Source organism: Electrophorus electricus, chromosome 26 (assembly GCF_013358815.1).
Source record: "Electrophorus electricus isolate fEleEle1 chromosome 26, fEleEle1.pri, whole genome shotgun sequence".
NCBI lineage: Eukaryota > Metazoa > Chordata > Actinopteri > Gymnotiformes > Gymnotidae > Electrophorus > Electrophorus electricus.
This window is the reverse complement of record NC_049560.1, coordinates 10,429,586-10,442,443: the sequence shown is the minus strand read 5'-3', so window position 1 is coordinate 10,442,443 and position 12,858 is coordinate 10,429,586. Positions and strand designations below refer to the sequence as shown.

The following is a 12,858-nucleotide window of genomic DNA, read 5'->3' as shown; positions in this document are numbered from 1 at the left end:
TTTGTAAGTCTTTCATTGGATCCTTCACCTCTCACCTTTCTGCTGATGATGCTCCAGACTGTTGTCAAGGAGACAAGGTCCCCAAGGTGACCAGGGTGAAAGACGACAAGGTTTTGAACAGGGGATGGAGCAAGGCTGGGTCAAAGGTGGGAGGAGACCAGTACACAAACTCTGTCCAACTGGTCTCGACACTGGGGCAGAGAGACACTCACTCTACAGATGTTGTACATATGCATGATCTTCCTTTTAAAACTGTATGACATATTTAATAGACAACTGGTAAAATTTAAGTTATGCAAATCCGTTTTTTTTTTCTTACAGACTTCAGCCATTTGAATGACAAAATCCGTCTGCTCTCAACCCCAGTCACACGTATAAGATGAAAGAGAAAGTTACACATGCAAAGTGGGCTCTTTAACTGCTTGAGAACTAATGACCTCATGTGTATCTGCAAATATGATGAAAAAAAGCGACCTTAGAAATGAGACCATAAATAGAAACAGACGCACAGTACATCCACTGAAATATACTCCCACTAATGGGACCTGTGTCTCTCCTGGCTCTCATGTTTTTGGGAGGCTAAAGCAACCAGGGTCCATGGCGTTTGGGTGCTATCTTTTTACCCCGGGCCTTGGTTGAGCTGTCAGGGTTCCTGACACAGTAGGCATCTCGCGTCTGGATCCCACCTCCGCACAAGATGCTGTTGTTGCCCTGGCGACGGTCCTGTTGACTGAGAAGGGGACCCACCTGACATGGACCCCAGTTTGTCACCTTCCAGTCATACCTGTGATTCAGGAAACTGAACATTATTACTGTGCATACATTTCATTTCACTTACGTCATACAATTCTGGATCGGGATTTTAGTTATTTTACACAATATTAGATGAATTCAACATTTCATGTTTCAAATGCAATTAAGATGCTGAATTAATATTACATTTATTTTAAATAATGTTGAACTAGAAATGGCTGTTTACAGTGACTACCTCCTCTACTTTACCTGGGGCAAGGCGGCAATAGGTTCTCCAGAGTATGACAAGCCTCTACATCTTCTAGGGAGGGGCATGTTTCCCCTTCACCAACAGGGGCTCGCATCACGTGTCGCTTCCTATGTCTGAAGCCTGGCGATTGGTCAGAGGTCCTACAGGTTTTGGAGCATGAGCTCCATGTTGACCAATCAGAAACCTCACAGTTCTTGGGCATTACACAAGATCGAAAGTTCACAGGGGTGCTGTGATGGTCACAAAGACTGGGAACAAAAAAAAAACTTATCATCACCTATCTATCTATCTATCTATCTATCTATCTATCTATCTATCTATCTATCTATCTATCTATCTATCTATCTATCTATCTATCTATCTATCTATCTATCTATAAATATGCTAATTTAAGTATTTGGGATTTGTACTACATTATATGCAAACTAGTCTGACACATGTCTTAAACATTTTCAATCATTCTGGATTTAAATGTAAAGCAACACATCAAAGCAAATTAAAACAAAAGTTATAACATGCCAAATATAACTGCATTGGGAAGCCAGGGTGTTATCTGTGGTTGTGTAAAAGAAAATGTTTTGTGCTGTGGGAGACAAAATGTGAAACTCTGCCTAATCCCTTACTGCATATAACACTCCCTAATGCACAGAGCATTGAAATGTGTGGAGTAGCAGTGAAAGCACACGGGCCGGTCTGCCGAGGCCTTCCTTCTGAAACTGACAGACAGAATTTTCTCATCAAGGTATCAAGTAAAATTCCATTTTTTCAGAGCAAAACATAATGACCTAAAAGTGTGTTTAATAGTATAAGTGCAAATCTTTCAGGTCCTCACAACTAAATGCCAATATTACTAATCTAATAACAGTAGTAACTAGCAGAGTTCACATACATAATTAAACAATAATTAGAATAATTAATTGTTTGTGCATCTGGAGTTCTGAGTCATTTAACTCAATAATTTTATAATAAAAAGCTAGGAACAGGCCAAAATTGGGCAGGACATTATTTTTATACAAATGAATGAATAAGGCTACTCTTCTGTTTGTACATGCTGATAGGAATTGTAGTAACTCTAAAGGAGGAGGCCTCAGAGATATAGAATAATCTTATAATAATAAATAAAAAACACAATTCATATGAAAATAACCCTTTGTGTTCTCTGCAAAAAGTTTATTTTGATCATATATTATTGACGGCATTATTGATGGCATGATAAATAATTATTTATGTAGTATTGATGGCATTTTGTTGATGTGTAGGACCATAAAACATGCCTGGAAGATAAATCTTCATGTGTGACTGAAATTATTTTCTGCTAAATATAATATAGCCTAAATGTACTATAGCCCATAATATTTTTAGATGAAATGATACCATTTAGGTCTTCAATAGTATTTTAAGCATTTAAAGGATCATCTTTTTTGTTTAGGCTAAACTTGGAGTGCAAAATTTATGAATATACATTTACTCATATTAAGAACTTCACTACAGCTTTAAAAATGTGTAAAGTAAAAACTACTGTAAATGCTGTTATACCACAGGTTCAGATCAGATGGCAAACCATGATTTATCTTAAACATGCACACACCAATAGCCCCACTTTAATCAATGTTAACAACACTAGAAAGTACAAGTGTAACGCGCGGTGGCCCGAGTGCTGAAGGGCGAGGGACAGCGTGCACAGACTCCAGCGACGTGGACGAACATTTATTTACACAAAACGACAACGGCACTCACATGTATTACAAACGATAAACACAAACATGAACATATAACAGTTGACATTAAACAAACACGATGAACATGCATACGTTTTAACAATGACGAAAAGAACATTAACCTTACATTAACACGTTACATCAACGATGACCAACGACACTGCACACACTGACATGGGTTTAAATACACAGACAGGATGAGGTACAGGTGTGTGCAGGTGTGGCCACCAACGAGAATCCTCCCACTGCACGTGACGGGCCAAACCACGTGACTCGCGGGAGGCGAGTGTTCCGTGACAACAAGATGGGATACTGTCTAGTTTTTCTTACACTAGACCTTTAATAGCCATAACATCCATCCTGAGGATCTGAATTTGTCTAAAATAATTCGTGATAATACTCTGAAGAGATGTTTGTGAGAGGAAAGAATCTTCAGTGAATATGAAAAATCTCATACCCCCCCCCCCCACACAAACACACACATGCACAAATGCAATGCATTCTATGCCTGCAAGAGGACAGATAATTGTAAGCAAGTCACATAGCAAAACCCTGCAGCCAGATGGCATTTTCTAAACCAAGGCAAAGCTGTGGTCATCATTAACTGGGCGTGTCAGAGGCGTGTGAAGCACTCACTCAAGATCTCCCCAGTTCAGTGGAGCAGAACTGTCCTCATAACTACACTGCATGCCATAAACCCAACACTCGCAAGACTGGGCTCTGAGCTCAGTCACACCACGCTGGTAGAGACTCAGCAGTAAATGATTTATTATAAAATAGTTTATTATGAGTTCTCCTGTCTATTTCTATCTATTCAGATAGATTGCAGTGACCTTGAATGACCTCTATAATTTTTTAATGCATTATATGACTGGGTTAATAGATTTGATGTAAGTAAACTCACCTCAGCATGGCATTCTTGCCGTTGCTATGTGTGCAACGAAGCTGGCGTGTCTGGTAGCCAATCTGAACATCCCAAGATGCTCTGGGGTTTGTGTCTTGATCAGAGGGATGGCGCTGAAAGTCGATGATCTCAGAATGGCCTTTGACTGCATAGGAAGGTTTCGGTGTTTTCAGTCCAGTCATGCCACTACTAAAGTCCACCGTGGTCCTTCCAATGGGCGCTGTCCCTTTGCGTCTGCACGCACTCCAAGGCCCGGCCCACAAGCTGTAGCTGTGCTCCTGTTGGTCAGAAGGACAGAGGGCGGGGTGGGTGCTGTAATGACCGCAGGGGCGGGTCTGAGTGAGGCCGGGACACTCTGCGCCACCGTAAAGGGGCGGGGCCAACACCTTCCGCGTGCGGTGCTGGAGGGCGGGGCCACAGGTGCGGCTGCATGGCGACCAGTGGGAGAAGGTGGAGACCACGCAGTCTAACGGGCATGGCAGCAAGCACGCCTGTTCCAGCTCAGGCACGGGAGCGAAGGCCTCGCACGCCTGTGGGCTCACACTTGTGCGGTTGGAGCGGCGTGCGCACGTCACACTCCGCCTCTGCAGCCCACGCTGTGCCGTCACACACCCATCAGCCGGCGGTGAGGCGCCGGACGGCGTGCAGGGGCCCCACGGAGACGGCCGCCACTCAAACACCTGCTGCTGCCACTCACACACCTTCACGCACGCACGCTGCTGGGCTGGACGCTGGCGTGGGGGACAACTGGACTGGTGTGTGTTCCAGCCCTCGGTGTGAGCACACCACACGGACCGAAACTGCAGACCCGCCGAGCCACACTCCTCAGCTATGCACACCCCCCACGCCCCTACAGGAAAAGAGAGAGAGAGAGAGAGAGAGAGAGAGAGTACAGTACCTGTTCTTAAGACACAGATTAATAGACCATTATTTACTGCAGTCCACTAAAGTTCAACAATTTCGCTCAGGATCTTATCTTATCATTAAAAAGTGCACACACACACACCACAAATTTAGCTTCGGAGATGACACTCACTGTAGCACATCACTGTCAAACACAGTGGTGTGAGCAGGACTAATCTCATTACAGTACGCATCACATTAGGTCTCCAATAGCACATGATGAAACGTGAACCTTTGTGGCAGTACAGCGCGTGTGTGGGGGGAAGGGCGATTGTTGCGCAGATAGGAACTCAACGCTTTACACAGATTAAGAAAGTATGACATCATCACTGTATGCACAGATGGAGAGTCAAAGGTCCACGTCTCAAATATCCGCCAACTCCCTGAACAGTATTATTACCGAGGTCGCAGAGCAACCCCTGCTCCATGTGACACCACCGCTATCTCATAGGAGAAGAAGGCAAGGAAGGAGAAGCATATGGTTATGACATCACTGTTACCAGCCTTGAACTTGCTGACCAGCACATGTCAGTGTGAGGTCAGAAGTCTACAACGCTGTGTCTTCACTGTGTTTCCCAATGCAGTGTGTCTGCTGAGCTTTGAAACGCAGAACATGAAAGCAGACTCCATCTCGCCACTTCTCAATGAGTAGTTTGAGGTCTTGGGACCACAGTGACATGAGCCATCACTGTGACTGATTGCCTGGAACAAAACCCTACCATGTTCACATGAAATATTAGTAATATAACACTTAGTAATAAACTATTAATAGTTAATAACTTGTTCTACTGTTACGGAGACCAGGGAAAGCTAGTCTCTCTTCCCTCAGAGTAGTATTGTGGTCAGTTTGGTTGACCAGTTGCCATGTCATTCAACCACTGACTTCCATTTAAGCAGTTGAACTTATTAAAGACAAACGTCCTGTTTAGGTCAATAAACAGCCACTTTGCTGATGTCCATCAAATCTTTAGCTGGACTCAGCTCATAAAGTCCAAAACCCAAAATAAACACACTGAAGCAACCTTTAGCCTTTGTGCTACACACAACTGGAACTAACTAATATTTGTGTTTATAATTGAACTTGAAGACTTTATTTGGCATTGACCTTAAACTTTTCTTTTAATCTAGTTTAAATGTATTTTTACTTGATTTTATTTTAATCTACACTTATGCTTTATTTAATTTCATTATTTAAATATCTTTATATTTTCACCTTCTTCCATGTGAAACAGTTTGAATGATCTCTGAGTGTGAACATGTTAATCTAAGAAAACGTCCTTGCCTTGCCTTTAAAGCACTTCTTGAAGTACAGATAGGGTGTTTCGAGTTAATGATACTAGTCTCTAAAGTTAGAATATCTGTTTTGTTTCAGCTAATTGCCACTTGTGATTTTTCAATAGACAAAAACGGTCATTTATCAGTACTGTTTGATTTAGGTGAGTGACAGCATGTACATTTTACAAGAAAGCTTAGTGGCTTATCAGGATGTCAACAGCCAACATTAAACTGCATGCATGACTCATGCATATTTAACATGAATTTATTTACATTTTCAGATGTCTGTTTGAGTACAGCTCTTAAAGCAGGTTCCTAAGGAGCTCTTCTTCATTTCTGTGTTTCATTCAAACCCCCATACCTGCACATTACAGGTATGCGAAGCCTTGACTAAGACTATTGTCACTGTAGACTGGACATGCAAGTCCCTTAATCATCCCTGATCTGATTTGTGATTTGAGTCCCTTTTCTCAGATTGCTCTGCTTAAATGGGTGTTGATTCGTTCTTCACATTCCTTGCATATTCATCCTTAAGCAAAACTGTTCCACTTCTTGTCATTTCTTTTTCTGAGCAAAAACAAGACTCAAGATTTAACGTTTTGAATAGCAGCTGTTTACACGGTTCCCGTTGAAGCCAACTTTATTGTGCATTTAACACTAATCCTGAGGATTCCCGTGTTAACCAGTAAGCATCGGAATCAGACCAAAGACTATGGAAGGTGGATCAATGCTGGTAAGAAAAGAGTTTCACACGGAAGGTTTCAGCGGACCTCGCCCCAGCAATATAACGCCATCATCATCACATAATTAATCACTTTCTTTTGAGGCTTTTAGAAGAAATTGTTACTGTGACGCTGTCCATCCATGCTGCAAGTCTCCTGCTCGGCGGGCCTGGGTCTAACACAGCAGCGGCCCAGCGTGTCCCGTCGGGGGGCTGGATATTCCATCTCCGCTCAGTCAATCAGGCAGTTGGCACAGCAACTCAGATGCAGCCAGTCAGCAGGATAAGGTTGAGTAAAAGGATTCATCCTTGGCCATAGTGGGTGTCACAGAAGGTTAAGGAGGCACGCTCTGATGGGGTTACAGTGAGGATGGGGCAGGCCCACGGTGCTGCCTGGCTGGACGGGTCAGAACGTCGGGTTTTTGCGGCACTCAGGTGAGATGAGAACAGAAGGAATACCTGGTGTCATCAGATATTTCACTTTTACATTCCTTCATAACTTTGCTGGTTTACTGGTTCCTTCTCATATGAGGAAACCAATTATGCAACAAAAGAGGTAATTAAGTCAAATTTTGATAAAGAATGACAGTTTTCTGCTACATTGGTTTTAACCGATGCACAAATAACTCGAAAACTATCAAGTCTCTCATCTGAGGAGCTCAGGATTGTTTCTTGTGTAGAAGCAATGGATGCTGCTTGGCTGAACTCTTCCAGAGGGAAAACTTTTTAATGAGAGTGCAGGTAATTTCACCCGCTTAAGAAATCCCACTGAAAAGAACAAACTAAATGTACACCATTACCACCAGACAGATGCATAGATGTGACAGCACTTTACACTCCTCATCTCTGACTGTGCTTCTCTCTGTCTCTCCCTCTCTCTCTCTCTCCTTCTGTCTCCCTCTTTCTCTCTCTCTCTCTCTCTCTCCCTTTCTCTCTCTGTCTCTCTGTCTCTCCCTCTCTCTCTGTCTCTCTCTCTCTCTGTCTCCCTCTTTCTCTCTCTCTCTCCCTCTCCCTCTTTCTCTCTCTCTCTCTCTTTCTCTCTCTCTCTCCCTTTCTCTCTCTGTCTCTCTGTCTCTCCCTCTCTCTCTGTCTCCCTCTTTCTCTCTCTGTCTCTCTGTCTCTCCCTCTGTCTCCCTCTTTCTCTCTCTCTCTCCCTCTCTCTCTCTCCCTCTCTCTCTCTCCTTCTGTCTCCCTCTTTCTCTCTCTCTCCCTCTCTCTCCCTCTCTCTCTCTCTCTCTCTGTCTCTCTCGTGAATTTGACATGGTGTTGAATGTGAGTCATTTATTTTGCAGAATGAAGTCAGTATATCATGCTGTGCTGCTCTTACTGAGTTCCCTATTCAACCCCTAAATATCACCCCTCCAACCGAGAGCAGCTTTACTGAGGTAGCCTGAACCTTTCAGGAGGCTGCAGGTATTCTCTCTCTCTCTCCCCTTTTCCTCCAGCAGCGCAGACGGAGATGGAGTAAACATGCTTATTCCCGTGACTGGTGCAGCTAGGATTCTTGTCCTTTGTCCAGTCTGTGACTGACTGTAGCAGGTGTGCCGTCTGTGCCTGCACTGCATGGCCAGCTCCCATCAGGTGAAATGCCTTCACCAAGGTTTCAGGAAAAAAACCCATCAATGAATTGTTCTACCTGTCAGGAAGTTGGATAGAAACTTTTTATCACAGCCTGGAGATATATTCCCGGATACAATGCTAGAACAGGGATACTACAAATAACATCTCTCAGCATATTACCAGCATATTTTGTTGACATTTAATCTCACTTGTTTCACATATAATGGAACTTGAATCGGTGATTATGTCGCTGAATGAGTTTACAGCTGTAGCCGGCGCACACCTCTTTCATCTGTTCCTCATTAGCTCTGTAATCAGATCCATTTTTCCTTGTGTATTTGGAAGTATTGAGATGGTAACATTCTGTCACTTCATTTTTTGATTCGTCTATATGTTTTCTGTTTTCTGTCTTTTCTGTTTACCTGGGTCTGTTTGCCACCTGTTGTCCTGAAGGCTGCTGAGTCTGTTACCATTTCTTGCCCCAATGTTCCAGAGATTCCAGAGGATGTCTCTCCAGTTGTCTAGTGCCACAGCTCTCAGGCTGTAACCCAGACGGGCATCACCCTGTAACAGTCTCGGAAGACCGTGCCAGCTGAGATCTTGGATAGAATCATAATTCCTCCATCCACTAGCCTCTGTTCCATCAGCTCTGGCTTGACGGTACTAATGTAAGGGTCAGTGCCAGGCTGAAGCCCCCTCTGGCCAGCAGAGGAAGGCCTCGAGTCAGGCACACCACTAATCAGGCTTAACACCCAACAGCTGGGCTACACCTATATAAGCCCAGTGAGCCAGTCACTCAGTGCTGGTCTTTGCCAAAGTTCTTCGGGTATTGAGGTCTGTGAGCCCTCGTGCTACACCTCACTTCTGTGATGCGAGGGTGTCCGTGTTTTTATATGTTCCCTCCCCTCTCCAGTTTTCCCTCTCAAATCTGTCTCTCTCCCACGGCTCTCCTTAGCCATTACAAGTTCTCCCTGTTTTCTGGTTTTGTTTGGGAAGTTTTAGTTTGGCTTTCCCCAGGGCATCCTTGGTTCTCCCTTTTCCCACGTTTGGCGTGGTGTTTCATTTTTCCCGTCTAGATTTATTGTCCTCCATTCCTGTGAAGGGCAATCTATGAGTAGGTTGTTTTATAGCTGCCGCAGTCTAGCGGGTATTTGTTCCCCTTGCAACAAAATTTGCTAGGGTTCACTCCCCGCCTTTGCTTACGTACTTTTCTTGTTTTACCAGTTCTACGAACTAACTGTTTCACACACGGGCCCGCCATCGTTCGGGCATGGTTACTCACCCAGTAAGCTGTTGGTGCTATCACCTATCTGGCCTGGGTTCAAGCCCATAATACAGAGAGACCCAGCCAGGGACCCAGTTCAACTGTTAGACCTAGAACAGGTAAAGGTGGCTCTGACCAATCAGGGGGTGACTGTTGGTCGACATAAGCAGGCCCTGCAACAGATCACTTCTCAGTTGCAGGCCCTGACAGACCTCCTGACATGAGCACCAGTGCCATCGCTGCCCCTAGTCAGGAGGCAGCCGGGGCTGTGGCAGAGCCAGCCCAAATCCTGCCTACCTCGCGTTCGGAACTGTTGCTCCTTGCCCGTGAGTGCTACGCCGGTGATGCAGGAGGTTGTAGGGGGTTTCTCCTTCAATACTCACTGGATTTCGAGCAGCAGCCCTCTTGGTTCCCCACTGAGCAAACTAAGGTGACATACATCATCTCCCTTCTGACTGGGTGGGCTCTGGCATGGGCGGGCCACCCCAGTCTGGGAGCACCAAACACATGTATGTTCCACTGCGGCAGAGTTTGGACTTTTCACCATCCCATCGCTGGAGGGGAGAAGGCTTCGCATCTCCTTAATATACATCAAGGGAAAGGAGCGGTGTCTGATTACGCTATCGGATTTTACACTCTGGCAGCCAAAAGTGGATGGAACCCCACAATCCATCGGGGCCTCAGCGAAGAGCTTAAACATGAACTGGTCCATTGAGATACTCCGCCTCTCTCGACGACACACCCGCCTTTCCTGAAGTGAGAGCGACGCTCGGATGTGGGAAGGGAGGTGTCTGTACTGCAGAAGCTCAGGTCACCTCTGCCCAGCTTGTCCTGAGCTCCGGGGGAAAAGACAATGTCCGTTAGGGGAGGGAGGACCCCTGACAGCCTCAACCAGTCCTCCTTGAGCTCAAGGGTTGTTCCTAAGTACCACAATTGCTTGGAAAATGTCTGAAACATGTCTCCAGGCATTCGTGGACTCGGGAACGGCAAGCAACTTTCTCGACACTGGGTTGGCCAACAAGTTAGCCCTGCCACTGGTCCCACTGGATGAATTCCTACCCATTGCCACCATCGACGGCCGGTCCCTTGAGCCAGGGGTTGTTAGCCATCAGACTCGTCCAGTCACATTACGAGTTGACCCACACACTGAACAGATTGCGTTGCATATTATCCATGCTCACAACTTGCAACTGGCTACAGTGACATAATCCCCATGTGGACTGGCTGACCTGGTCAGTGCTGTCTTGGGGTTTGACATGTCAGACCTTCTTTTTGCAGCTACCCAAGCTTCGGTCTGGGTCCTGGTCCCAGCAGTCCGAACCTGTCTTGAGTCCCCCAGGAATACTGGGACCTTGGAGAAGCATTTAGCCAACAGAAGGCCCAACTATTGCCTCCCCACCAGCCATATGACATGGCCATAAACCTCCTCCTGGGCTCCAGTCCCCCTAGAGGATGCCTATTCTCCCTTTTGGGGCATGAATGTCAGGCAATGGTTGAGTATATACAAGAGCCCTTGGCCCTACTTCCCGGCTGGCACAGGATTCTTCTTTGTCAGAAGAAAGACGGTGGGCTACGCCCCTGTATAGACAACCAGGGCCGTAACAAAATAACCAGCAAGGACCACTATCCATTGCCTCTCATGACATCAGCATTCGAGACACTGCAGCAGGCCTCTGTTTTTACTAAAATGGACCAGTGCAGTGCTTACAACTTGGTGAGAATCTGGGAGGGAGACGAGTGGAAGATGGCATTCATCACCCCCTCTGGGCACTACCTTGTCATGCCGTTTGGGTTGATGAACACACCCACTGTCTTCTAATGGTACATCAATGGGGTCTTAAGGGAAGCCCTTGACAGGTACGTGTTCGTCTACTTAGACGACATATTGATCTAAAGCCAAATGGTAGACGAACATATTACCCATGTTAGGCAGATCCTCCAGCTCTTGCTTGAGAACCACCTCTTCGTCAAGCTGGAGAAGTCCACATTCCATGCACAAACCATCTCCTTTTTGGGATCTCCCACAACGCGTTATGCATGGACCCGGCCAAGGTACAGGCTGTGGAGAACTGGCCTAGACCCACCTTGGTGTGTCTGGTCCAATGGTTCCTGGGCTTCACAAACCTGCAGCAGATGTTTGTGAAGCCCAGGAAGCATTGCACCAGAACTTTAGCATGGTTGCAGCCCCACTGACTGTGTTGACCAGGAAGGCGTCTGGTGGGTTCTGCTGGTCCACCGAAGCCCAGCAGGCATTTGAAGAACTAAAGCACTGTCTAATCACAGCTCCTATTCTTTGGCTCCCAAATGCAGAGCTTCCATTTATCATTGAGGTGGATGCATCTGAGGTGGGTGTTGGTGCAGTTCTGTCCCAGCAATCAGGAAAGGACAAAAGCTGCATCCCTGCGCCCTCTGCAATATGTCGTCTGTCCCCGGCAGAAAGCAATTATGACATGGGCGACTTTGAATTACTGGCAGTGAAGCTTACGCTCGAGGACTGGAGGCACTGGCTGGAGGGGGCAAAACACCCCTTCCTGGTCTGGACGGACCACCAGAACTTGGCTTACACACAGCAGGCCAAGCGCCTTAATCCGCGCCAGGCCAGATGGCGACTGTTCTTTGCCCGGTTTGATTTTACTTTATTGTACCATCCAGGCACTAACACTAAACCAGATGCCTTATCCCACTAGTGGGAATCCTCGCCTTCTCCTGCTCCACCCTCAAGCATTATCCCCAGGGTCCGCGTCATAGCACCAATCCATTGGGGCGTTGAGAAGGCAGTATGTCAGGCCCGTTTTGCTGAACCAGACACAGGTGCAGGCCCTCCGGGGCGGTTGTATGTACCCAAGGCAGTTAGAACTCGGGTCCTCGAGTGGGGACATGCATCCCCCTTTTCGGTGCATCTGGGAGTCACATGGACGCTTGAGTTTCTCCGTTTGTGGTTTTGGTGGCCCTGCATGGAACGTCCGAGCATTTGTGAACTCCTGTTGCACCTGTGCTCAGTGGAAGGCCCGCTGATCTGTTGCACCCACTGGCTGTGCCTTCGCGCCCTTGGTCTCATCTGTCCTTCGACTTTATTACAGGACTGCCCCCAAAAGGGGCAACACTTTTTTGTTCAAGGGGTGTTCAAGTACATGTTACAACTAATCTGTAGCCCTGGTCCAGAGCCAGTAGATCCTATGCTGGGAGATTTGTGGCCAAGGGCATGGCTCCCTTCCTTCCTTCTGAGCTCTGTATCCAGTTCTAGGGGTGATTCCCTGTCTTCATTCTCTTTTCCCTGGCCTACAGAAGTTTTTTTGAGACCACACAGGAAAGCCTCAGGGACATTGTAGATCTGTTCCTAACTCCTAAGTCCTGGAACCTCCAGATCAATATCACCTGCTCCTGGGCCTTGATAACCCAGTAATCAGTGTCTCTGTATACAGTGTCAGGTTTCGTTTGGATGCTGTGAAGTACTGAGACCATCATGCACACTGCTGGCCCTGTCTCTTCATTTCTTGGTCTACCTGAAGT

General features: G+C 46.3%; 1 protein-coding gene across 1 annotated transcript in view; it reads right to left on the bottom strand.

The window, feature by feature from the left end:
* Positions 1-12,858, bottom strand: part of thsd7bb (thrombospondin, type I, domain containing 7Bb) — a 59,301-nt gene that overhangs the window by 24,086 nt on the left and 22,357 nt on the right. The window contains exons 3-6 of the mRNA XM_035523142.1: positions 3,626-4,475; positions 1,003-1,251; positions 624-784; positions 36-191 (exon numbers count right to left, since the gene is read on the bottom strand). Of these exons, the coding sequence (XP_035379035.1) occupies positions 36-191; positions 624-784; positions 1,003-1,251; positions 3,626-4,475 (1,416 nt within the window). The remainder of the gene's footprint in view (positions 1-35; positions 192-623; positions 785-1,002; positions 1,252-3,625; positions 4,476-12,858) is intronic.